Source organism: Erpetoichthys calabaricus, chromosome 8, assembly GCF_900747795.2.
Source record: "Erpetoichthys calabaricus chromosome 8, fErpCal1.3, whole genome shotgun sequence".
In the NCBI taxonomy this organism is placed as follows: Eukaryota; Metazoa; Chordata; class Cladistia; order Polypteriformes; family Polypteridae; genus Erpetoichthys; species Erpetoichthys calabaricus.
In genome coordinates, this window is record NC_041401.2 from 10,433,301 (window position 1) to 10,461,068 (window position 27,768).

The 27,768-nt window shown below is 40.1% G+C and overlaps 1 protein-coding gene across 1 annotated transcript in view; it reads left to right on the top strand.

Moving 5' to 3' along the window:
• The window catches only part of itgav (integrin, alpha V), a 210,282-nt gene that overhangs the window by 74,607 nt on the left and 107,907 nt on the right, over window positions 1–27,768 (top strand). Inside the window, exons 3-4 of the mRNA XM_028806227.2 lie at window positions 19,129–19,220; window positions 25,053–25,167. Coding sequence (XP_028662060.2) covers window positions 19,129–19,220; window positions 25,053–25,167 — 207 coding nt within the window. The remainder of the gene's footprint in view (window positions 1–19,128; window positions 19,221–25,052; window positions 25,168–27,768) is intronic.

The window sequence follows — 27,768 nt, forward strand, 5'->3', positions numbered from 1 at the left end:
TACTTCTATTGCAGACCAAGCCTGTGTATGTGCATTTATTTGTGTCCAGGTTTTTATGGCTTGTATGTTTGCTGCCCAGTAATAAAACTGAAAATTAGGTAAAGCCATGCCACCTTCTGCCTGAGGTCTTTGTAGGGTTGCTCTTCGGATACGTGGGTGTTTTGAGTTCCAAATGAATGAGGTTATTATTGAATCTAACTGTTTAAAAAACGATTTATTGATATATATTGAAATGTTTTGAAATAAAAAGAGAAGTTTAGGAAGGATATTCATCTTAACAGTGTTAATTCTTCCAGCTAGAGTGAGATGAAGGGTTGACCATCTATGCAAGTCTTGCTTAATTTTTTCCATACAGACGCCAAAATTTTGTTGATAAAGAGCTTTATGTTTACTTGTGATATTTACCCCTAGGTATTTAAACTGATCTGCTATGTTAAAAGGTAGGGTGTCTAATTTAATATTATATGCTTGTGAGTTCACTGGAAAGAGTATACTTTTATTCAGATTAATTCTAAGACCAGATATCTTTTGAAATTCTGTTAGTGCTGTTAAAACAGCAGGGACAGTGTTTTCTGGGTCCGATATATATAAGACCATATCATCTGCATATAGAGAAATTTTTTGTTCCAGTCCTTCTCTGACAATCCCCTTTATCTGATAAGAATTTCGGCAGTGAACCGCCAGTGGTTCAATAGCGATTGCAAACAACAGTGGCAACAAGGGACATCCTTGTCTGGTACCACGTTCTAGTTTAAAGTAGTCTGAGCAAATGTTATTAATACAAACTGAAGCTTCTGGACTGGTATACAGTAGTTTGATCCAAGCACAAATATTCGGGCCAAACCCAAATTTCTCCAATGCAGTGAAAAGGTAATTCCATTCGATCATGTCAAATGCCTTTTCTGCGTCTAATGATAGTAATATCTCTGGGGTGTTTGATTTTGCTGGTGAATATATAACATTAAACAAGCGTCGGAGATTTGAAGATAGATGTCGGCCTTTAATAAATCCAGTTTGATCTTGTGATATTACCGAGGGCAGCACTTTCTCCATCCTTCTAGCTAGGATTTTTGAGAGTATCTTAACATCATTATTCAGGAGTGAAATTGGTCTATATGATGCACATTGTAACAAGTCCTTATTTTGTTTAGGAAAGACGGTAATTAATGCTTGTCGAAATGTTTGAGGTAGTATTTGGTGGTCTTTAGCTTCTGTAAATGTTACCAATAAGAGTGGAGCTAGCTGAGTGGAGAATTTCTTATAAAACTCTACGGGGTAACCATCAGGGCCTGATGATTTCCCGCTTTGTAGTGACTTTATAGCATCTAGTAATTCTGTTAGCGTTAGAGGTTTATCCAGTTCCTCAGCACTTAAAGCATCTATTTGTGGTATTTGTGAATTATCCAGAAATGCATTAGATTGCGTGTTGTCTTCTTTGGGCTCAGTGGAATATAAAGACTTATAGTAATCTCTAAATGTGTGCATTATTTTATTATGGTCGATGATTTCTTCTCCATTCTTGTTGGTGATTACTGGTATTGCATTGTGAACTTCTTGTTTATGAATTTGTTGAGCTAAAAGCTTATTAGCTTTTTCTCCGTGTTCATAGTAATGCTGTCTAGACTTATAAATAAGTTGTTCAGTTTCTTTAGTTGTTAAGATGTTAAGTTCTGTATGCAGGGCCTGCCTTTTCCTGTGAAGAGCTTCACTTGGACGCCTGGCTTGTTCTTCATCTATTCTAGTAATTTCATTTCTTAGCTCTGACACTTTCTTGGTTTCTAATTTATTTCTATGGGAAAGATATGAAATAATCTGGCCTCTTAAGAAGGCCTTTAGAGTTTCCCAGAGTGTTCCTGCAGAAACCTCTGTGGACGTGTTTGTCTCTAGGAAGAAGCTGATTTGTTTGGATATAAATTCTGTACAGTTCTCGTCTGCCAATAAAAGAGGGTTAAGACGCAATCTGCGAGGTGAGTATGAGGGGCTTATTGATTTTAGCTCCAAGACTAGAGGGGCATGGTCAGAGATAACAATTGTGTCATATTTGCATGATTTAATTGTAGGCAGGAAATTATTATCTATAAAAAAAATAATCAATTCTTGAGTAGCTGTAATGCACTGGTGAGTAGAACGAATATGTTCTTGAGTTTGGGTTAAGAAACCTCCAGGGGTCTGATAAGTTGTGATCATTTAAAAACTGTGTAATTATCTTTGCAGTATTAGATGTCGTCCCCCCTGTCACAGGAGTCCTATCTAAGAGTGGATTTAAAACACAATTAAAGTCCCCAGCCATTATAATTTTATGAGTGTTCACATTGGGAATGGATGCCAATAGATTTTGCATGAATTCCTTATCATCAACATTGGGTGCATAAACATTTATCAAAATCATTTTACTGTTATATAAGTTGCCCATGACCATCACATATCTCCCTTCAGGGTCCGACACTACCTCTGATGCTACAAATGGAACTGTTCTATGTATGAGTATTCCCACCCCTCTAGTTTTCTTTATAAATCTAGAATGGAACATTTGGCCAGTCCAGCCTTTTCGTAATCTGAACTGATCCTTGGTTAGTAAGTGGGTCTCCTGTAGAAATACTATTTTAGCGTTTAAGCCTGTTAGGTGAGAGCATACTTTCTTTCTCTTTAATTCATGATTCAGGCCTTTAACATTCCAGCTCACAAAGTTAACTGTCCCATCATGGAGACATTGATTCTGAGTTTTTAATGTCATTTATAGTTTTAATTGGTAATATGGCAGTTTTAATCTTAGTTTCAAGATTCCCCATGAGTTGTTGCATTTTAGCCTGTTGTTGCATTGATATTTATAATTATAAGGATTACAAGAATAGATTAGATATAACCTGCTCTCCTTCTCTCCCCCCTTTATCCCCCCCCCCCCCCATTTTGCCTCCCCACATGAGGCTAGATCCCACTTCGCGATGTTCCAGTCCTCTGACATACGAAGAGACAGAGCACGTCCAAAACAAAACAAACCCCACCCTGCAGCGGCGATACAGAATTAAAACAGAGATATCTTTTACAGTTAAATCCTTAATACTATCTGCCGAAAATGTTCTCATTAACAATATTTAAGCTTGAAATAATCTTCAGCACTTTTAAGTTAAGATATTAAGATTTTAAAAAAAAAACAAAAAAAAAAAAACAACCCTGGGAATGATTTTAAAAACTAGTCTAGGATAAACCTGGTAATTCCTACTGTAATAGTATAATGGTAATTGTATAAATAGTAGAACAAGCAATAAACCAAGGGTATGAAGTTAAACAGTCTACTTTAAGGTATAGTGAAATAAAAAAATTAAATAAATAAATAAATAAATAAATAAATAAAATAAAAAAATAATAATAATAAAACGAATCCTACTTTAATCACTTCCACATTTTCACACTCACGTCTATAACTCTATAACTCTGATTAAAACATAAACATATAACATATAAAGTCCAGATAAAAAAAAAAAAAAAAAAAAAGAAAATAAGGGATGTATAATTATAATACCAGTCTCTTTAAACATGGATCCAGCGATCAGATCATAGGTCTTCCCCGTGCTTTGATAGAATACGGCTCTTTAATTTTAATTAACTTTCAAAAAAGTGTCGGAAACAGCTTCTTTAATTCTTTTCCAGCTTCTTCTTTGCTGAAGAAAATATAATGTCGATCTTGAACTTCCACTTTCAGTTTGGCAGGATACAAGAGGCTGTATTTGATATCGGCTTCCCGTAGCATCCTTTTAATGTCGATGTAGGATCTGCGTTTTGCAGCTGTTGATGGTGAGAAATCGGGAAAAATACGAATAAGATTATTTTCGAATATAATCTCTTGCTTGTGTCTGAGAAGTGCCATCACATCAAGCTTACATCTTAGTCGGTCGAAGCGGACAATAAAAGACCTAGATTTAAAGGCGCTTGGTATCTTTGTGCGATAAGCCGTGGCTATCTCATTGTCGAGTTTAAAGTCATCTCCAATTATTTTAGATAGTAATTCTACTGCAAATTTCACTGGGCTTGAGCTTTCTCGTTTCTCAGGTATACCCTCAATTCTTATATTATTTCTTCTGCACCCATCCTCCAGGGCTGCAAGTCTGTCTCCAAGTTTTTTGCATTCCGAGTTCGCAGCTGTGGCTTTTTCATCGGCGTTAGATGCCAGTTGTTCCGCTGTTTCCACTCGAGCCGTGAGTCCCTGCTTAACGTCTTCCAGCTGATCTGAAACGTCATTAATATGATCATCAAGCCTTTTCAGTTTGGAATTAGTTTCTTCAATGTGTTCCACTAATTTCTCCAACATGCCTTTAAAGTTCACGTCGAAACGTTTACATAGACGAGTTTCCTTATCTTTGTTATCCTTCTTGAGCTCAATGGCCACCTTCTTAAGATCATTTGTGTTATTTTTCTTAAGCTCATTCATGGCCGTAACCATGGCAATGGCCAGTGTAGCGATCATCTCTTTCTGTGTAGCGATCATCTCTTTCAGTTCGGACAGTTCGCTCCGGCTTTCGTGCTCCGCAAGTGAAAATGCAGCTCCTGTTACAGGCTCGCGATGAGTAGATGAGAGCACGTCCTGCAGAGCCCTTTCTAGTCTCGAATGATCCTCAGAAATCGGCGATCCCTCGCGACCTGCATCACTTGTGCCTTCGCTCCCATTTTCACTCTCGACTGGAGACGATACAATGGAGCGGGGTCCCAGGAATTCTGCGCACTCTTCTGCCTGTTCCAGGTCAGTCTCCGTGATGCCATACCTTACACTTGCACTCAGGCCGGAAGTCTGTCCGGACTTTGATGCAGCTTTAAGTTTCTTTTCCGGTTCTTTCTGACTTTTCTTCTTGTTACTCATGCTTGTATATTGTAGTGGAAGTTCCTTGGTCGGGTTAAATACAGGATACCTCTAAATAATATGAAATACGTGGGAAAGTAAAGCCGCTGCTAGCGGAGCTCTGCTTCAGACGTCCATCTCCTATAAACGGACGAAACCAAGTTGGAGGAAGGAACTGGAACCTTTATGTAAAATATGTGACATGCCAAGAAGAGTGATGCAGAGCAAAATGAGGTGTGTTTGGGAGTTCACTGGGGTTCCTCCACCTCTTGATTGTTTCAGTGCAGTGCATGGCGTGGCGCACCATTGGAGAAGGCTGTGAACAGTGATGTGGTGCCAAGTGTGCCACTCTATAACATTTTTTACAGTGTGGCTAGACTGGAGCTATTCTTGAGAATAAGACATATGAGGGTATTTAAAGGTATCTGAGAGACGAAGAAAGAGATTCTGTGGTCTGATGAGACAATAATTGAACCCCTTGGGCAGAACTTCAAGCACTAAATGTGCTTTCCCATCATAGAAACTTTGTTTTCAGCAACCTAAGAGTTCCTGTACAATATAGTAATAATTTCTTACATTTACAGTTAGGTCCATAAATATTTGGACAGAGACAACTTTTTTCTCATTTTGGTTCTGTACATTACCACAATGAATTTGAAATGAAACAACTCAGATGCAGTTGAAGTGCAGACTTTCAGCTTTAATTCAGTGGGGTGAACAAAACGATTGCATAAAAATGTGAGGCAACTAAAGCATTTGTTTAACACAATCCCTTCATTTCAGGGGCTCAAAAGTCATTGGACAAATTAAAGAACTGGAAATCAAATGTTCATTTCTAATACTTGGTTGAAAACCCTTTGCTGGCGATGACAGCCTGAAGTCTTGAACTCCTGGACATCACCAGATGTTGGGTTTCCTCCTTTTTTATGCTCTGCCAGGCCTTTACTGCAGCGGCTTTCAGTTGCTGTTTGTTTGTGGGCCTTTCTGTCTGAAGTTTAGTCTTCAACAAGTGAAATGCCTGCTCAATTGGGTTAAGATCAGGTGACTGACTTGGCCATTCAAGAATTTTCCACTTCTTTGCTTTAATAAACTCCTGGGTTGCTTTGGCTGTATGTTTTGGGTCATTGTCCATCTGTATCATGAATCAATTTGACTGCTGTGTTTAGCTGGATTTGAGCAGACAGTATGTCTCTGAACACCTCAGAATTCATTCAGCTGCTTCTGTCCTGTGTCACATCATCAATAAACACTAGTGTCCCAGTGCCACTGGCAGCCATGCACGCCCAAGCCATCACACTGCCTCCCTCCACCGTGTTTTACAGATGATGTGATATGCTTTGGATAATGAGCCGTTCCACGCCTTCTCCATACTTTTTTCTTGCCATCATTCTGGTAGAGGTTGATCTTGGTTTCATCTGTCCAAAGAATGTTTTTTCCAGAACTGTGCTGGCTTTTATAGGTGTTCTTTAGCAAAGTCCAATCTAGCCTTTCTATTCTTGAGGCTTATGAGTGGCTTGCACCTTGCAGTGCACCCTCTGTATTTACTTTCATGCAGTCTTCTCTTTATGGTAGACTTGGATATCGATATGCCTACCCCCTGGAGAGTGTTGTTCACTTGGTTGGCTGTTGTGAAGGGGTTTCTCTTCACCATGGAAATAATTCTGCGATCATCCACCACTGTTGTCTTCCGTGGACGTCCAGGTCTTTTTGCGTTGCTGAGTTCACCAGTGCTTGCTTTCTTTCTCAGGATGTACCAAACTGTAGATTTTGCCACTCGTAATATTGTAGCAATTTCTCGGATGGGTTTTTTCTGTTTTCGCAGCTTAAAGATGGCTTCTTTCACCTGCATGGAGAGCTCCTTTGACCGCATGTTGTCTGTTCACAGCAAAATCTTCCACATGCAAGCACCACACCTCAAATCAACTCCAGGCCTTTTATCTGCTTAATTGATAAGGACATAACGACGGACTTGACCACACCTGCCCATGAAATAGCCTTTGAGTCAATTGTCCAATTACTTTTGAGTCCCTGAAATGAAGGGATTGTGTTCAAAAAATGCTTTAGTTGCCTCACATTTTTATGTAATCGTTTTGTTCACCCCACTGAATTAAAGCTGAAAGTCTGCACTTCAACTGCATCTGAGTTGTTTCATTTAAAATTCATTGTGGTAATGTACAGAACCAAAATTAGAAAAAAAGTTGTCTCTGTCTAAATATTTATGGACCTAACTGTATATAGTGCTTTTCTCACTACTCAAAGCGCAATTTGGGAGCCACTTCAACCACCATTAATGTACAGCATCCCCTTGAATGATACGACAGCAGCCATTTTTGTGCCGGTACGTTCGCCATGCATTAGCTGTTAGGTGGTGAGAGAGAGACAATTAGAGACAGGGGATGATTAGTGGGCTGGAATGGAGAAGGCAGTGATAGGCAGTTTAGCCGGGATATCGGGATACACGCCTACTCTTTACGAAGGATACCCAGGAATCTTTTATGACCACAGAGAGTCAAGACCTTGCTTTCATTTTTCATCTTAAGAATGGCGCCATTTTACAGCGCAGCATTCCTGTCACTGCCCTGGGACATTGGGATCCATATTCAGACCACGGGGTATACACCCTGTGGTCGAAATTTAACATCTTATTAAAGAAAGAAATGTCCTCTAACAGAACAATTCGGTAATCAGTCAGAAGAAGAGCTGTTCACTGTATCTTTTTAGTCACTCCTCAGCAAAATGCCTTGGAGAGACCATTTTTCAAAAGTGGTCTGTAACAGCAGGGTCAGTATGGTCAGAGAAAACAAAGAATAGAGGTTCATTTGATAAACTGTTGAATTTACATACAGTTAATGTTGTGGTGTAAGATTTTGCATATAACTTGATAAATATTTTGTATATCTTTATTTGTATTTTAGGCAAAGCAATGTAATTTAGTGTTACATTAGTGAGAAGCATTCATGTTTACCCCCCGTTTTACGACTGAGTCTCTTTGAATTTTTCGACAGAGTTTGGGGGGGAAGTGCCTGAAACAAGTCTGACAATTGTTCCTCTGCTAAAGTCTTTCAACCTCCGCAAGAAAGCCAGGCTGCCTAACTGCCAAGCTTTACCTTAACATATGGTTTTGGGGGGTGGCAGGTGTTAAGATGTTCTATTTCCCCATTGGTCTGAAGTATGGCTGTTTGGAATTGGCTTGTATCAGAAGCCTTTAAGTACCATGACGCCCTATTGGTTATAGGGGTTGGACAGAGAATCTATAAATTTACTTGCTTAACCTCACACTCTCTTTCTTACTAACATCTGATGAAGGAGCATCTCTCTCTCTTACCAAACTTATGAACTGAAAGGACAACACAATGGAGAGCACAGCTCGCCATCCATATTGAACAGGCATGCGGCGAGCTGACCACAAATGATGCCTTAACTAAAGACATTTTTAAGTAACTAACAAGTCTGTGTGCCACCTGAAACTACACATCACCATTTAATCAAGTTGTATGGTTGCCAATATTCAACTGTTCTTTGCATATTGTTATTATTTATTAATATTACCAATAATACATTGTTTAAATTGTAATTTAACTCCTACTTGTCTTTTACTATACCTAATTGCCTGAGGTTATAGATATAGATGGGAAGGTGGGGAGAAGTTATATACTATAATCTATATTACTAAATGACAGTTAATTTATGCATGGCAGACGCGGCGGATGCACCGAAGCGTGGCAGCGGCTTCCCAGAGTCAGTAGGTGGTGCCCAAACAACACAACCTTTAAACTAGACTTGCTCTACTCCACTGTGCCAGCAGTCTGTGTGGCATGTTCAATCTACCTATTGACACAGCCACAGAACAACACGGACGAGACCACAAAGATAAACACAATAAACGGAGGCTCCTACAACGCGCTTCAAAAGCACCACAAGCAAGACCGCATGGGTACAACAATACACGGAGGCTCCCACAACGCGCTTCAGACACACCAGAAGCAAAGACATCACGGTTCCACAATGAAAGAGCTCAACTAACGGAAATACAAAACGAGCTCGTATGGATAAACACATTGAACGAGCACGCCCACAACGCGCTTCTGACACAGCACAGGTAAAGGAGGCACGTATCCAAATGGAGGGAGCTCAACGATTAGTAATACAAACACGAGCCTGTATGGCTACGACCTGTAAACGAGCCCATATGGATAAAAACAATGAACGAAGGCGCCCACACAAAGAAACCACTTTAGTTCAAATAGGGTTATTGAATTAAATGGAAACTTTACCATGCCTACGACCTGTGAACTAATCCCGAGGTAAAGCGTGCACGCCAGGTTGTACAGCCGCCCGGACGCGACTGCCCACACCACCGCATAGACAACACAACCTGTACACTGCACTTGCTCTAATCCAATGTGCCAGTAATATAGATCACATAACGGTCACAGACTCAAACCCAGCGGCTTCCCAGACTCAGTGGCTGGCACACGAACACCATAACCTGTAAACTAAACTTGCTGTGCTCCACTCTGCCAGCAGTCGGTGTCAGCAATGGCAACGGAATCACGTTTCCACAAAACGAAACCGCTTTGGTACAGATATGCTTATTTAATTAAATGACATTTCCCCAGACGCACCCACCCTCCATGATATGTCATCCATCCAAATATCGGACGGAACAGAAACTGATTGCCATTCTTGGATTTACGATTCTCTAGAGCAGGCATGCGCAACCTTTCCGCTATTGACGGCCGCACTACAGACTTTTTACTTTAATAACGGCCGCCAGTAAGTCCAAGTAAACTTAATGTTTTATGATTTATGTAAAAATTTACAGATTACACATTAAAACAAGAGTATGATATATCTGACAATATTCAATTTACTGGTCTACATATGTAAAAAAATGTCTACGAAACGTCATATAGGACAAAAAACCTTTACAGCAATTGTTTCAGGAAGTTTGGAAAACATCGCCATTAATGGCTTCCTTGCTCTTGCATGTTTGCAGACAGACTTGCAAAGTCAGGGGACTCGCTGGAGACCATTAGCCGTATTCCAGACTCTAGATTGCTGTCTACCAATCGGGTTCGGTACTTGTTTTTTCAGATATTTCATTCTGGAAAACGCTGCTTCGCACATATGATGACCGTTTGCTAATGGCGATAGGCAGTGTATGGACTTAGCCACAAGGCCGTACAGGCGTACACTCCCATTTCCTTCTCAGTTCCATATTGGCTAGCCGCTAGTCACGTGACTTCAAATGTACTCCTGGGTGTCAGCCCATTTCAACCGAACTTAATATTCAAGTAAGCAAATCGGCTTTCGGCGTCACCATACCAACCCGGCCGACAAAGATTCCGCGGCGTTGACCCCTTACTCGCTGGAGTCCAGAGACCCTACACCTGCACGGCCGCCATTACGTACACTTTAATATACACGTCCACGGCCGCCAAAGTCCTTGCCCACGGCCGCATGCGGCCGTACGGCCGCAGGTTGCGCACAGCTGCTCTAGAGAATCGCGGGCTTACTTGTACCTTATAAACAGTGGTAAGTCTGGGAGATTAGGCATTCTGACAAAGGCTACTTATTAATAATACAAAAGGGGAAAGTAGAGCAATATATTACTCTACCAAGACAAAATAGTTAATTATTGCATACATTTTACTCCGGTTGGTTCACTGGTTTACACCCAAATGATTTATATAAAATAAAAGTATATTACATTATATTCTGGTGGTTCTTATATATTTTGAGATTGGCTACCACCCTTGAAATTTCTGTGAATATAACAACTGTCCATTCTCGTCGTTTTATAGGACATCTGCTAATTTCTAAGTCATCTCTTAGTCATCCTTCAGTACATTTTGTATATTACATCAACCTTTCTTCTGGTACATTATTTACTTGACCATCTCAGCATTTTTCCTAAACCAATTCTTATATTTCAGTGTACATTTTGTTGTTCACTTGACCTTTTATCTGGTTTCCTGGTTTGCCTGAACAGGCCTCTGACATTTATTAAGCCTTTATGCTATTTCTTTAAGATGCATGCTGTATTATCCTAAAATAATTCTTCCACAACCCTCTGCTGGCCTTACCAACACCTCATCCAGCAGCAACCCTAGCTTCTCCTAGATGATCTCCCATCTAAGTACTTGCTGGGTTTCAGGTGGATGACCTGTTCTGAAGTGCAGGTGGTAGGCCCTGGGCCACTTGTGGTCTGGCTACTTTTGTGTTTTGTGTTCCCACAACAGGAACTGCAGCCTTCATCTAAAATATGTAACATGCAAAGAAGAGTGATACAATGCAAAGTAAGGCATGTGTTTGGAGTTCATGGTGCCCATACCCCATTATTGCTTTCATGCTCTCTCAAGTTTATTGTGGACCCCCAACCCCCACGTATTGCTTTAACGTGGTGGTTGGCGCAATGAAGAGTGATGTGGTGCCAAGTATGTTGCTCCATCTTCACAGATAACTCTCCTAAGTCCAAGCTACCTACAGATTTGTAAGATGTTGCCGGTGCTTGCGGTCAACTCATCAGCACATTTCATCAATTAAGCCCCACCCTTAATAGTTCCTGGTTGAACGAAAAGTACATCCTGTGCAGTACAAGCTAACAAAAAGAAAGTACCAAAATCTACAAATGTCGGAGTGCCAGTGGTGGGAATTCTATTAAATTTCCTGAGTTTCCTGAAAAAGTTCCTGCGGAAAGCGCCACACCACTTGCTACTTTGTTTCTGATTCTCCCACTTCTTTTATTAGGTTTTAGGTAATAACAGCATAGAAACAGGACTAATGGTACTGGAGATTTGTGATGTGTTGCATGTTGACCGAACATACAAGTCAAGTTTTCACCAGAAACTCTGTATACTATACGCAGGCACTAAATAGAAAACAGACCGTGTATATACTCATGTATAAGTCGGGTCTTGAAATCCAAAAAATCGATCCTAAAATCAGACCCCAACTTATACGCCTGTTCAAAAATACGACACTTAGATTTATTTATTTTTTTTTATACATCATCTTACCTTCTCCAATCTCGCATCAGTTTCTCAGACACATCAAATTTTGTTGCAGCAGCACAGTTACCAATTTCTTTCACGACTTCAACGACTTTTCATTTAAAACCAGCTTCATATTTACTTCTGATCGAACGCTTCATCGTAGATAAGAGATGCTCTTATGATAAAGGTGTATGAGGGTGTGAGATACAAAAAAACACAAACCAGTGCAAACGTCGCTTCTGAATAGTTCGGGTATTACCGTGTGGTCACGTAGGCACAATACATAGAGAAAAAAAGGCCGTGTGCACCGTGGTTACTCTCTCAGGTGGACGGGCATTAGCATATCGTAATGTCTTGGACCAATAGCGTGAGTGTTCCGCATTCGACATTATAAAATACCAGAAATGATACAGTAAAATCAGGTTCCGACTTATCCGCAAGTATATACGGTAAATAGAAATGTAAGGCTGATCTTCTGCCATCTTCTTGGCTTTGGTACCAATTTAGGTCTGGATGGCTCAGCCTGCATCACTCAGTGGAGTCGTCCACCAGACCACACGTCCACACCCGCTGAGTGCAGCAGCACGTGAAAACATCCATAAGCAGTGTGTCTCTCAAAGGCGCTTGTACAGTTGTGAGCCAAACGTTTCTAGAATGTTCTGTATTTATTCTTGGATGAATGGCTCCTGTGATCTCACCTTCAATTAAGTCATAAAAAGTCTGAGTGAACAGATGCGCCATCGTCACTGCTTTAACAGCAATTTTCCAGGTTAGCCAAAGCACTTTTACATTTAGAAAGGTGTCTTTATTTATTTTCCCCTACTTTGGCGTGGCGTAGTGGGCAATTTAAAACTACAAGTTGAGTGGACCTTTTCTGCTCCTCTGTGTCCTTGGCCAATGGTGTTTGTACATTGCAGTCATTATGTGAACGTGAAATAACACCGAAGATATTCACTCATAGCTGGCACAGCACTTAATTAGGCCAAATTGTTCTTATGCACAAATTAGGGCATTCTTAAGAGATCTAAACAGCTTAGTTGCAGCTCATGCTTGAGCATATTAGAGCTCACCACTCAGCGGTGTGAAGGAGTGAAGATTTTAAGACAGAAAAAATAAAGGCAATGTAGTACCAGCTTAGTATTAAGTCATGAACATCTTCCCTGTCTCAACTTGCATTAAGATGCCTTCACACTGCCAGGCCTGGAGGCGGGAGGCATGCGTTCTAACAAGCAGAGCCGAGGTTGCTGTTCAAAAAGTTACGAGTCCTATAGCGGAGGCCTTGTTAGTGCTGGTGAGTCTGTCATCATGCATCTGTGTGTTCTGGCACCCTCTGATTAAAGTGATATATTCACACATTTGGAATCGGACTAAATTGTAGTTCTATGGTAGTCCTAAGTGGTGTCTTATTGAACAGTTAAATCACGAGTGATCTCTTTTGTAAAATCTGCCCCATGGTTTACAAGTGAGCTTCGACAGATGAAAACACCTGGGCAAGCCCTCGAGCGGCGTTTTGTTGCAACCAGTTTAACGGTCCACAAATTAGCTTATCGGGAACACCAAAAACACTACTCCAGGGCACTGACCACTGCCAGATCTCAATACTATTCAAATTTAATCAACAACAGGTCCTGGAAATTTTTTTCCGTGATAAACCATTTATTTACTCAATCCTCACACCTACACCTGTAATAATTTCACAGAGGAGCAGTGCAATAATTTTATTGAATATTTCACCTCTAAAGTGGACAGCATCCGCTCCTCATGGTCTGCCTCCAGCCTTCCATCGCTGGATGTTTCTACATCAAAGCCAATGGGCTGCCTTTCCCAGTTCCTCTGTACTACAGTTAAAGAAGTTGAGGACATCATACAGGGGATGCGACCTTCAACGTGTTCATTGGACCCTTTTCCTACTCCTCTGGTAAAGGCTAATGTATCCGATATAAACCCTCTTATTGCTGACATCATCAATCACTCTCTCCAGAGCGGCTTAGTCCCACTGGCCTTGAAAACTGCAAAAATTAGACCTCATTTAAAAAAATCCTCTTTGGATCCTGAAGTGATAGCACAGTATCGTCCGATCTCCAACCTTCCATTTTTGTCTAAGGTTTTGGAAAAGGTTGTTTTGTTTCAGCGTCAGGATCACCTCAAAAAATTCAATCTGTTTGAAAAATTTCAGTCTGGTTTCCAAACTTCTCACAGCACAAAGACCGCCCTGGTCAGAGTCACCAATGACCTCCTGATGGCTGCTGACCAGGGCTCTCCATCACTCCTTATCCTCCTGGACCTTACAGCTGCATTTGATACGGTAGATCATAATATTCTCCTTCATTATGTGCCTTGAGCATGGGAAAGGCGCTATATAAATAAAATGTATTATTATTATTATGATTATTATTATTATCTTCACTATACAGTTGGACTTTCTGGCATTGCTTTTTGAGTGGTTCGATGCGGCCTTGGGGGATGCTAAATCTCATACCCACACTGTCACCTGTGGGGTCCCACAAGGGTCAGTCCTTGGGCCGACCCTCTTTAATATCTATATACTACCCCTGGGTCACATCATCCGCAAGCATGGAGTTTCATTCCATTGCTATGCCGATGATACGCAGCTCTATGTGTGACTGGATTCGACTTCTCTTACACCTCCATCAACTTTTTCCTGTTAGATGAGATTGAGACCTGGATGTCCAAGAACTTTCTCAAGCTGAACAGCACCAAAACTGAAACTCTTTTAATTGGCACCCCCCCCCCCATCAACTGCGTTCCTCTGTAAATTGTATTTCCTTTTCTCACCGTATCATTACCCTCTCCCCTTCAGTTACAAATCTGGGTGTCAAGTTAGACTCCCATCTGTCATTTGATATACATATCCATCACCTTTGTAAAATTGCATTCCTTCATCTCCGAAACATAGCCAGACTTCGTCCCTACCTCTCCCTCTGTGATGCTGAAAAGCTGGTTCATGCCTTTGTCTCATCCAGACTGGACTATTGTAATGCACACCTCATCGGGATACCCAACAAGAGCCTTCAAAAGCTCCAACAAATTCAAAATAGTGCTGCAAGAATCTTGATGAGGGTGCGGAAATATAAACACATCTCACCAATCCTTCGGTCACTTCATTGGCTCCCTATCCATCTCCGTATCGAATACAAACTCTGTTCACTCACCAGTGTATCCATGGAAATGCTCCACAATATCTTAAAGAACTCCTTATATTACAATCCACTACAAGAAACCTCCGTTTTACAAATACCTACCGCCTTTGCCCCCCCGTGACCAAACTTCATACAATGGGAGACCGAGCCTTTGCAGCCGCTGCTCCACGGCTCTGGAATGTCCTACCAGAGAACCTGAGAACACAGCACATTGTGGGCTGTTTTAAAAAAGAGCTAAAGACTTTTCTATTTAGGAAAGCATATTAACAAGAATAAGAATAATTAATGTTGTTTCGTCTGTTTTTATCTTGCCTTGCCTTTGTTTAAACTTTTTATGTTGCACTTTGAGATTTACTGCTAATGTAAAGTGCCCCTATAAATAAAATGCATTATTATTATTATTATTATCTTCATTATTACTGTGTTGCGATAATTTGCAGTTCACTATTTGTGTGCCATTTTATCCTGCTCTCCTGGAAGAATCCTAATCTGCCTAGAATAGGCCATGCGTCCATAACCTGGACCTGCTTATCCAGTTTAAGATCAGGGAAAGGATAAGAACACATCCATCATCAAAGCAATGTACCCCAGTTCAGGGATGTGGGAATAGTGATTATGATAATAACAGCACAGTAATAGTAACCATGCATCTATTCATTATCAAGCCATTTCAATGTTTTAGGAATAGTAAATACAAATGTATCCATTTGATGATAATAAAGAATTCAAGATTGTGGGGAAAATTGTAATAATAATAATCGTGCCTCTGTTATCAGACTGGCTTAATCCATTTCATTGTCTTACTAATAAGTAGTAATAGTAACTGTTCCATCAATAACTGTGAATTTCCCATTGGGATTAATAAAGTATCTATCTATCTATCTATCTATCTATCTATCTATCTATCTATCTATCTATCTATCTATCTATCTATCTATCTATCTATCAGTTATCAAACACATTTAGTCCAGTTCAAGCAATAACAATAATAATAACAAAAATAATATTCATAACAATGTATCCATCTATTAAGATACACTCTTAATTCTGTCTGGATTGTGGGAAAGATGATACTAGTAGTGAGTGATACATTCAGATCAGCTTAGTCTATTTCAAAGTTTTAGTAACAAGTAATATTGATAATGCTTATGAAAATGATGATGATTTTATTATTACTATTTTGCATCCTTTAGCAAATTCTTATTACAATTCAGGATGGTAGGAATAATAATAATGCATCTATTCATTATCAAACTGGCTTAATCCATTTGAGTGTCATAGTAATAATATTCTTCTTCTTCTTCTTCTTCTTTCGGCTGCTCCCATTAGTGGTTGTCACAGTGGATCATCTTCTTCCATATCTTCCTGTCCTCTCCATCTTGCTCTGTCACACCCATCACCTGCATGTCCGCTTTCACCACATCTGTAAACCTTCGCTTAGACTTTCCTCTTTTCTTCTTCCCTGGCAGCTCTATCCTTAATAATTAGTAATAATTGTTTATTATCAAACTAGTTTATTTCATTTCAGTTTGTTGGGAATAATAATGTGCTGATAAATTAGCAAACACACTCAATCCATTTCTAGGAATAATAATCATAATAATTCTTTACATTTATATAGCATTTTTCTCACTTAAAGCATATTTTATAGTGAGTGGGGAGCCACTTCAACCACCACCACTAATGCGTAGCGCCCACCTGTATGATGCAGTGACAGCGATTTTTGCACCAGTATGCTTACCACACATTAGCTCTTAGGTGGTGAAGTGGTGAGAAAGAGAGAGACGATTAGAGACCGGATGATTAGGGGCTCAGAATGACTAGGCAATGGTGGGCAATTTAGTCTGGACATTGGGATACACCCTACTCTTCATCAAGGATGCCCAAGGATTTTTTATGACAACAGAGAGTCAGGCCCTCAGTTTTACATCTCCTCTGAATGACTGTGTCATTTTTATAGCACAGTGTCCCTGTCGCTGCACTGGGGCAGTGGGCTCCACACACAGTTCACATGGTAAGCATACCCTGCTGGCCTCACCAACATTATGAAACCATTTTAATCTATTTCAATGTCTTGCTAATAAGAATTTTTAATAATAAACAATAATAATAATCATAATAATAATGTTTCCGGCCACTAGTAAACATTTAATGTAATTCAGAATTGTGGGAATAATAATACTGAATCTATTTATTATCAAGCTGGTTTAATCCCTTTGAGTGTTTTAGTAATACATTGTAATAATAATAATAATTGTTAATATTTATTATCAAACTATCCATCCATCCATTATCCAACCCGCTATATCCTAACTACAGGGTCACAGGGGTCTGCTGGAGCCAATCCCAGCCAACACAGGGTGCAAGGCAGGAAACAAACCCCAGACAGGGCGCCACACCACCGCAGTGTTATCAAACTAGTTTAAGCTATTTCAGCGTGTTAGAAATTATGAATAATTATAATAATATTGCATCAATCTATCACAAACTAACTTAATCCAACTCAAGATTGTGGGAATAATAATAATAATAATAATAGTGTGTCTGTTTATTATCAGATCATCTTTGTCCAGATCAAGGTCTTAATACTGAGTAATATTAATAACAATAGTCATCTGTTCATCCATTATTAAATACACTTAATCTGTTTCAGGCTTTAGTAGTAGTAGTAGTAATAGTAATAATATTAATAAAAAAAATCTGTTCATTTTCGGACCAACTCAATTAATTTTTAGAAATACAGTAATTAATAATAATGTAGCCCTCCGTTTCAAATGCACTTAATCCAGTGTGGATTCCGGGATTATTTATTTTTATTTATTGTCAAACAATCTTAATGCATTTCAATGTGTTAGGAATAATCTTGTGTGTGTGTATATATCTATATTTATATATATATATATATATATATATATATATATCTATATCTATCTCTATATCTATATATCTCTATATATGCGTCTGTCTGTAATGTGATTTTACATAAATTAAAGGGGCTAGAACCTTTCTACTGTATGTACTAGAAAATTAAAAAAAAAATGTATTTAATAAAATTAATCTTTTATTTGCATTTTATTTTAGGACTGTTGGTTTGCATGTTTCACTTGTTATTAATTTTATTAACAGTAATAATTATGTATCTGTCTGTTGGCAAAAACATTTTGACAGTAATGCATCTATACATTATATCTTAATCTGTTTCAAGATCTTAGTAATAGTAATAGTAATAACAATGTATCCATCAATTAGCAAACACTTAATAAAATTCAGGATTGTGGGTATAATAGTAATACATCTCTTCATTATCTAACCAAATCCTTTCATTTCAGTGTCTTAATTATAATTACTCATAACAATTAAGCATCCATCCATTATCAAATGCACTTAGTCCAGTCCAGGCTTTGTGTAAGAATAATAGTAATACCTCTATCAACTAATCAAACTGGCTTAATGTATTTAAAAATTTTAGGAATAATAATAATAATAATAATGGTGATGCATCCATCCTTTATCAAACCTGCAGAGTCCAGTTTAGAGTGGTGGTAATAATGAACATCCATCCACTCACCATCAAACCTGCCACGCCAGTCTGTCACTGGGCCCACTCGCACGGATGTCTACCCTCTCCCTCAGTACAAGGATACCTTGTATTACTTAAAATTGAGGTCAATTTCATGAATAGCAACCCTCAGCTAGCCGTCTTTAAAGTAATCGATGAACATAATCCAACTCTGCAGGCCTGCTCGCCATTGTCTTTCATGTCAATGGCCTTTTTCTTGTATTACCACAGAAGGACAATCTGTGATTTTCAATGCCCAATGTTCACAGTGCACCTGACCACCAACTTGCAATGGCTACTTGGGACAGTAGATGTCATATGGTTGTATTGTGCTGTGTGGTATGTTACGTTTTATGTGTGATGTTAGATGTTTCACTCGGAGCTTCACTGTAAGTCACCAGTGAGAATTGAGCAACACCGTTGAAGTTCAAAATCCATCACTTTGGTCATAAGACCACACTGCATGTCTATAGTTACAAGGAAAGTAGAAATGTGTCCTGGGGGCCTGGAGTGAAACTGAGTGCCCGCAATGCTGGTAGAGTAATGTAATGAATCATCCTGTGCTATTTCACCTTACAGATGAGCGTTACAATCAATCGGGAGACCAGATGGAGTTTAAAGACAAGCAGTGGTTTGGCGCCACAGTGAAGGCGAAAGGAAATCAGATTCTGGTGAGTAGTTTTTACTCTCATTTCACATTTTCATTAAATGTTACATCTAGAAACACCTGTCTGCTTGGTAGAGACCTTGATGATGCAGGATGAGCAGCTTATGTCTCTATGGTGTAAGATCTGCAGGTTAAACTGTCAAATCTACCACAGCCTCTCTTTTTCAGTATGGCTGTCTCCCTGGCCAGTATTATGCCCTCAGCATGGCCATTTCTGTTTCAGTCTACCACTTTGGCTCTACCTTCATCATCAGCAAGTTCATCAAGAACTGGGCTGTTTGCAGACAAAGTGCTGAAGTTTTTGAACTGGAGTTAAAGTTCACCAATATCCATAGAAGTTTCTTACTTTAAAGACCTTCATGAATTGTATTGCTGAACATTTGCAAAAGGAGTTTATGGAACTTTAAAATCTGCCCTTTTTTATTGACACACTAGTTCAGAAGACATAACTGAGCTGTCATGAGACAAATGTTTTTGTGAATTGTACGTTGTGGAAGGAGCCTCGGACACAGACAGATGGACATCGTGTTTGCACCCAACACACGTTTATTTACGATATTTAAATGCACAAACCCCAGTGCCACAGCACCAATCACCCCAGTCCAGGCCAATACCACAGTATGCCTTTCTTCTTCAGACCGCCTACTTCTCTCTCTCCTCGGACCTTGTCCTCTTCCACCCGACTCTAGCTACTGTGTGAAGGGAGGCGGCCCCTTTTATATGCACCCAGATGTGCTCCAGGTGCTTCCCGGCAATCTCCCACCCGCACTCCCCAGTGTGGCGGAAGTGCTGGGGTCCAGGGCTCTCCAGGCATGGGGGTGCTCCCTGGCGGCAACCACTGGCCCCTACAGGGTTGAGCTTCCCAGCTCCGTACCCGTGGCCCCCAAAGGAACCAGGGTGGTCGCCCCTTCGTGGTCTGGAGGAGGCACAAGCCCTTCTCCGGTCTTCCTGGGCGTCCCGGCTGGGTACCACCCCCAGTCGGGTGCCACAATATTCATAACAGCCAGAATGCTTAGAAGAGTACAAGTCACAGGAGGTTCTGCTCAAGCTTTATAACACACTGGTGAGGCCTCATCTGGGGTCCAGTGTACAGTTTTGGTCTCCACGCTACAAAAAGGACATAGCAGCACAAGAAAATGTCCAGAGAAGAGCGACTAGGCTGATTCAGGGCTACAGGGGATGAGTTATGAGGAAAGATTAAAAGAGCTGAGCCTTTACAGAGATTGAGACCTGACTAAAGTGTTTAAAATAATGAAGGGAATTAGTCCAGTGGATCAAGACTGTGACTTTTAAAGGAGATCAGCAAGAATACGGGGACACAATATTTCACACAAACATTAGGAAGTTTTTATTCACATCGAGAACCAAAGGCACATGGAATAAGTGACAAAGTCATGTGGCGGGCAGTAGAATGTTAGGGACCTTCAAAGCTTGACCAGATATTATTTTGAGGGAATGAAGTGGATAGGATTGGCAAGCCTTGTCGGGCTAAATGGCCAGTTCTCTTCCAGATTGTTGAAATGTTCTAATGCTTACGTGTCAACATGTTTACTTGTTAGCACAGATCTCTCAAATGGCCTGAACGTTAACAAAGAACAAAATATTAAACAGGAAAGATCAAAAAATGAATTTATTCCAGTATGACACATGCACAGTAAGTGCTCACTTCACTGGATTTAGCTTAACCAGTTTAGAATTTCTACAGTAACACAGTAAAGCTTAGAAACTGGGAAGTGGCAGCTTAGTTAATTAATGGAGGATTCCAATTAACAATTAGAAAAACAAAATCAATTAATTGCGTTAAAAACCTGCATCCACGGGAGGGGGCCTCCTGAACTGAACTCCAAAACCCTTTTGTATTAGATCAGTGTTTCCCAAGCTTTTTTCTGTGGGGGCACACTTTGTGTAACCAAAAACTTCCCAAGGCACACCACTGTTGAATTAACCCTAAACATCTTTTAGCTCATACACATGCTCAACTGTCTGAAGGGGCGGGGCTACGGGAGGAACCAGTAAAAAGCAGCTCCAAGATCACTGTTCTCAGACGTGGCACTTAGTGACATCTCTGAACTGTTTTGTCCTTTTGCCCACCCCACTCTGCCTGAGAGGCACCTCATACAGTATGCCCACTATCCACCAGCCCCGTGAGACTCTCTGGCAACCACACATCCACACGGATGGACTGTAGCAGCCAGGAGATGCATCCAAAGTGCTCTAACATAGCGATCACAAAGCTGCTTTTATGCCAGCTGCTCCAGGTAGTCCTGTCCTCCTCAGACTGGTCTTGACCACCTGCGGAGCTTGTCCCTCCCTGGTTCAGACCCAAGTGAGCTACACTATGATTTCCATGGCACACCACTGTGCTGTGGCTCACAGACTGAATAACACTGTATTAGAGAGACACAAGAAATTCAAGAAATGGCAATCAGTTTCTGTTCCGTCCGATATTTGGATGGATGACATATCATGGAGGGTGGTTGCGTCTGGGGAAATGTCATTTAATTCAATAAGCATATCTGTAGTAAAGCGGTTTCGTTTTGTGGAGACGTGATTCTGTTGCCTTTGCTGACTGCTGGCAGAGTGGAGCACAGCACGTGTAGTTTACAGGTTGTGGTGTTCGTAGTGCTGGGCGGTATACCGGTTCATACCGAAAACCGTTTTTTATTTTTTTTATGATATGGATTTTTCTTATACCGCAACACCGGTTTAAATTGCCTAAATGACGTTCGGAACGTGGCGCAGCGGGAAACTGTTCAAGTGAGGACCTTTTTCACTGCTACACCGCTAAACACAGATTTGTTGCACTAGGGCTCTTTTTCACTGCTACACCACCAAATAGTGGGCGGTAGCATAGGAATGCTGCGCGGTGAAAATGGACAGAGAGCCTGGAGATACTTTTAGTTTTAAAATGTCAGATGTGTAAATACTGTTTCTATACTACTGGATAATACTACAAGCCAAGTTGTACTTGTTTTATTTGTTTTCAATACAGTGTAATGTACCTGGGTACTGTGTAATAGTGTGACGACATGTTGACTTTATTCTCGTAATTTGTCATTAAACTAGAACATCGTAAACTAAACTTCATCGTAAAATGAATATTTAACTTACTAGATTTTCTCAAACCCCGTCATAAGTTATATAGCACATTAAATGCTTTGTGTTAAGTGATTCTTAAACTGACTTCTTCTTGCAATAAGAGGACGCGCCGGCAGCGATCTGTAGTCAAGAATACATTCGCTTCATGATCTTCCTTCTCTCTAAACATTTAGAATGCTAAAATAAATACTTAATATAATTTTCATGGTGAAATGCATTAAAGCATGCATTAATCATATGGGGGAACGGTGGCGTGCCTGCCTTGCATTTGCATGTTTTTCTGGTGGGTTTACTCGGCGCTTTAGTTTCCTTTCAAAGTCATGTAGGATGTGGGGTTTTGTTGTGCTATATTGACCCTGCTAGTGTATGTTTTGCTTGTATTCATCCTGCGATATGCTGGCGACTCGTTCAGAGATGGGCACAACTCTGAATGGATGGCATAATTAAACATGTATAACGAAGATATTGTTAAAGTTCTGAACACTCCGTGGGCTAAGTTTATAACTAGTTTTAATTTCACAAAGACGTTTATCGTGTGGTGATTGGTTATGTGGTGAAAGAAAAAGGAAGGATAGGAACTGGGGTTTTGGTACGTCAGATAGAGACAGCATGCATGCATGCAATAAAGATAGCCCGCTCAGAAGAACATGCATTGAATTCTGTGTTCATGTCTCCGACCAGCAGATCACAAACCCAACATTTACACAATATTTAAGTTAAACCTGTGCGATAGCTATTCATACATCTAGTTTTTTGGAGCCTCGTCACACCTGCCATAAAGTTCTCTACACCGAACATACACCTGGGGATCCCTTACTGCGAGGGAGCAGCACTACCGCCTCACTACCGTGCATGTGTAATACCTGCTTTAATGCATTTCATCATGAAAATGATATCAAGTATTTATCTTAGCATTCTAAATTTTCAGAAAGCAGGAATATCATGAAGTGAATGGATTCTGTATGGTGATCGCTGTCTTCTCTTAGTGCGGAGGAAGTCAGTTTAAGAAGCGTACTGATTAACCACTGGGTAGGGGAATGTAACACAAAGCATTTAATGTGCTGCATTAATTTATGACGGGGTAAATTAAGTAATTGATTAAACATTGATTTTAGGAAGAAGTTTAGTTTATGACGTTCTACTTTAATTATGAAGTAAACTATGAGAATAAAGTGGAAATGTCGACTTTAATCTCGACATAAACGGCGAGAATAAAGTGGAAATGTCGACTTTGTTCTCGACATATAGTTTGTTTTTTTCTTCCCAGTATAGCTCAGCTTGAAGCAAGGTCCATATTAATGCAGTTTGCCTAAATGATGGTTCAGTTGGTAAAGATGTCATCACCAAGTTGCACTTGTTTTATTTTATTTTAATTTGGTGAATACTGTGTAATGCACCTGGGCTTGAAGTCTTGAAGTAATAGTGCAACTATCAGTAATAATACTATTATTTATTTTATTGTTATTATTTATTAGTTTAAATATTATGCAGTTTAATGATGATAAAGTTGTTTAAAAAGTCACTTTAACGTGTCAGTGGACAGAGATTGTTAACATTAACAGAAAGTGTAGTTGGTTTACAAAAAATATTTACTATTTATTCCTTTTCTAAGACATATTCGGTGCAATACAATTTTTTGACAAGAACTTCTGGATATTTTACTAAGTCTAAATGCCTCTTTGTATGGTTGAAAATATGTTGTCAAAATTATAGTTTGTTTTTGCAAAATTTGTTCAATAAAAAGGTTCTATATTTTGACTGCATCTGTCATGCAATGTGATAACTTCTCCATTAGTGCCACCCCCTTGAAAACTATCACTTTATGGGGAAATGCAAAACTGTATTAATAATTGTGTGCACATTAAAATGTTTTTTTTGTACAATGTACAATACTCTTGACAGTGGAATAGGTTATTCTTAGCCAGTAATTGCAGTGGAAAATGTGGTTAACATCCACTCATGCATGGGGAAAAAAATACCGTTGAATACCATGAAACCGGGATAATTTAGAAAAATACCGTGATATAGAATTTTGGTCATTCCGCCCACCCCTAGGTGTTCGTGTGCCAGCCACTGAGTCGGGGAAGCCGCTGGGTTTGAGTCTGTGACCGGTGTGTGATCTATATTACTGGCACAATGGATTAGAGCAAGTGTAGTGAACAGGTTGTGTTGTTTGGGTGCCACCTACTGACTCTGGGAAGCCGCTGCATTTGACTCTGGGGCGTGCGCCACGGCACAATATGCGCCTCGGTGGGAAGCCGCTGCGTGATGACATATTATGGAGGGTATATGCGGTGGTGTGGGCAGTCGCGTCCGGGCGGCTGTACAACCTGGCGTGCACGCTTTACCTCAGGTGTAGTTCACAGGTCGTAGGCACGGTAAAGTTTTCATTTAATTCAATAACCCTATTTGAACTAAAGCGGTTTCTTTGTGTGGGTGCCTTCGTTCATTGTTTGTATCCATGACTGTACAGGTTGTGTTGTTTGGGCGCTCACAGGTTGTGTTGTCTGGGTGCCACCTACTGACTCTGGGAAGCCGCTGCGTTTGACTCTGGACTCTGGGGCGGGCGCCAAGGCCGCAGTGCGCATGCGCCTCGGTGCATCCGCCGTGCATAAATTAACTGTGGGTTAGTAATATAGATTGCACTTTTGAAATTATATATGGACCTTTCTTATTTTTCTTGAGCATGTTATTTTATAAAAAGCAGCACTTTAATTGATATCCTTGTTGTTCCTAGGCCTGTGCCCCCTTGTACCAATGGCGAACATTTGGGTCACCTGAACGAGAACCCGTGGGCACTTGCTTCCTCAAGCAAGGAAATATCATTGCTGAATATTCTCCGTGCCGAACAGGTACTTTTTCAAGGAGTTCATTGCCTGAGTGGTGATCTGTATTAATTGCTTGTAACTTTTATTTTTGTGTTAATGTGGTGTTTTAAATTAATCCATTAATGCATATAATGACATACTGTAAAATTAAAACTTGGACCAATTGATTTGTCTTTATTTATAAAAGAATACTGTGCATTCTTTGCTGACTGCTGATGTTAATTTGGTATCAGTGGTAACTCATTTTTTTAAATCCATGTTGACAGCTTTTCAGCTGGATGGTATGATGTCTGTGCTGGTTCATAGACCAAGTGTTCAGAGTTCAAATCCAAGCCAAACTGAAGCAGCTTTGAATTTACGTAACACTCTCAGACCTGCATGAACCTGTTCCGGGTTGGTGTCTGTAGAGTTTGCATGTTCTCTTTCTTCATTATTCCTCCCATGTTCCTAAATACAGTGGTGTGAAAAACTATTTGCCCCCTTCCTGATTTCTTATTCTTTTGCATGTTTGTCACACAAAATGTTTCTGATCATCAAACACATTTAACCATTAGTCAAATATAACACAAGTAAACACAAAATGCAGTTTGTAAATGGTGGTTTTTATTATTTAGGGAGAAAAAAAAATCCAAACCTACATGGCCCTGTGTGAAAAAGTAATTGCCCCCTGAACTTAATAACTGGTTGGGCCACCCTTAGCAGCAATAACTGCAATCAAGCGTTTGCGATAACTTGCAATGAGTCTTTTACAGCGCTCTGGAGGAATTTTGGCCCACTCATCTTTGCAAAATTGTTGTAATTCAGCTTTATTTGAGGGTTTTCTAGCATGAACCACCTTTTTAAGGTCATGCCATAGCATCTCAATTGGATTCAGGTCAGGACTTTGAATAGGCCACTCCAAAGTCTTCATTTTGTTTTTCTTCAGCCATTCAGAGGTGGATTTGCTGGTGTGTTTTGGGTCATTGTCCTGTTGCAGCACCCAAGATCGCTTCAGCTTGAGTTGACGAACAGATGGCCGGACATTCTCCTTCAGGATTTTTTGGTAGACAGTAGAATTCATGGTTCCATCTATCACAGCAAGCCTTCCAGGTCTTGAAGCAGCAAAACAACCCCAGACCATCACACTACCACCACCATATTTTACTGTTGGTATGATGTTCTTTTTCTGAAATGCTGTGTTCCTTTTACGCCAGATGTAACGGGACATTTGCCTTCCAAAAAGTTCAACTTTTGATTCATCAGTCCACAAGGTATTTTCCCAAAAGTCTTGGCAATCATTGAGATGTTTCTTAGCAAAATTGAGACGAGCCCTAATGTTCTTTTTGCTTAACAGTGGTTTGCGTCTTGGAAATCTGCCATGCAGGCTGTTTTTGCCCAGTCTCTTTCTTATGGTGGAGTCGTGAACACTGACCTTAATTGAGGCAAGTGAGGCTTGCAGTTCTTTAGACGTTGTCCTGGGGTCTTTTGTGACCTCTCGGATGAGTCGTCTCTGCGCTCTTGGGGCAATTTTGGTCGGCCGGCCACTCCTGGGAAGGTTCACCACTGTTCCATGTTTTTGCCATTTGTGGATAATGGCTCTCACTGTGGCTCTCTGGAGTCCCAAAGCTTTAGAAATGGCTTTATAACCTTTACCAGACTGATAGATCTCAATTACTTCTGTTCTCATTTGTTCCTGAATTTCTTTGGATCTTGGCATGATGTCTAGCTTTTGAGGTGCTTTTGGTCTACTTCTCTGTGTCAGGCAGCTCCTATTTAAGTGATTTCTTGATTGAAACAGGTGTGGCAGTAATCAGGCCTGGGGGTGGCTACGGAAATTGAACTCAGGTGTGATACACCACAGTTAGGTTATTTTTTAACAAGGGGGCAATTACTTTTTCACACAGGGCCATGTAGGTTTGGATTTTTTTTTCTCCCCAAATAATAAAAACCATCATTTAAAAACTGCATTTTGTGTTTACTTGTGTTATATTTGACTAATGGTTAAATGTGTTTGATGATCAGAAACATTTTGTGTGACAAACATGCAAAAGAATAAGAAATCAGGAAGGGGGCAAATAGTTTTTCACACCACTGTATGTCCATTTTAAACTAACTATCCATCCTAACTTAGCTGTCTGTGTGTGAGTGGATTTGACAGTGTTCAATCCCAAAGACATGCAGGTGGATTAAATTGTCAGTTCCATATATCCTGTATGTTACTGTGGATGAGTGCGTTGGTGAGCTCAGTGATGTCTTATACAATATATCCATTTCTGTCTGGCTCGGCACCAGCCCCATAATGTGACTCAAAATTGTGTTAACCCTGAGTGTCTCTCAGTGTCAGAATTCCATGTAAATATGGTTAAGCCTGTAGTTCCTCTCGGGTTAAGCTGCATTGTTTACATGTACAGAGTTCGGGACTATATTCTGCTGCCATCTAGTGGACAAAATAGCATCATGCTGCAAAAAAAAAAAAAAAAAAATAATGAATATTTCTATGTGCTTTGGCTACTCTGTGGTTATTCATCAGTTACAAGTGTTGTAGAGCCTTCAGTCAAAACAAACAATTGTGTGTAAACGATAAAATGTAAAGCCAATTTTAGAACAAACTCAAGCTATACCTTTAGTTCCTTTCTGGGGATGAAA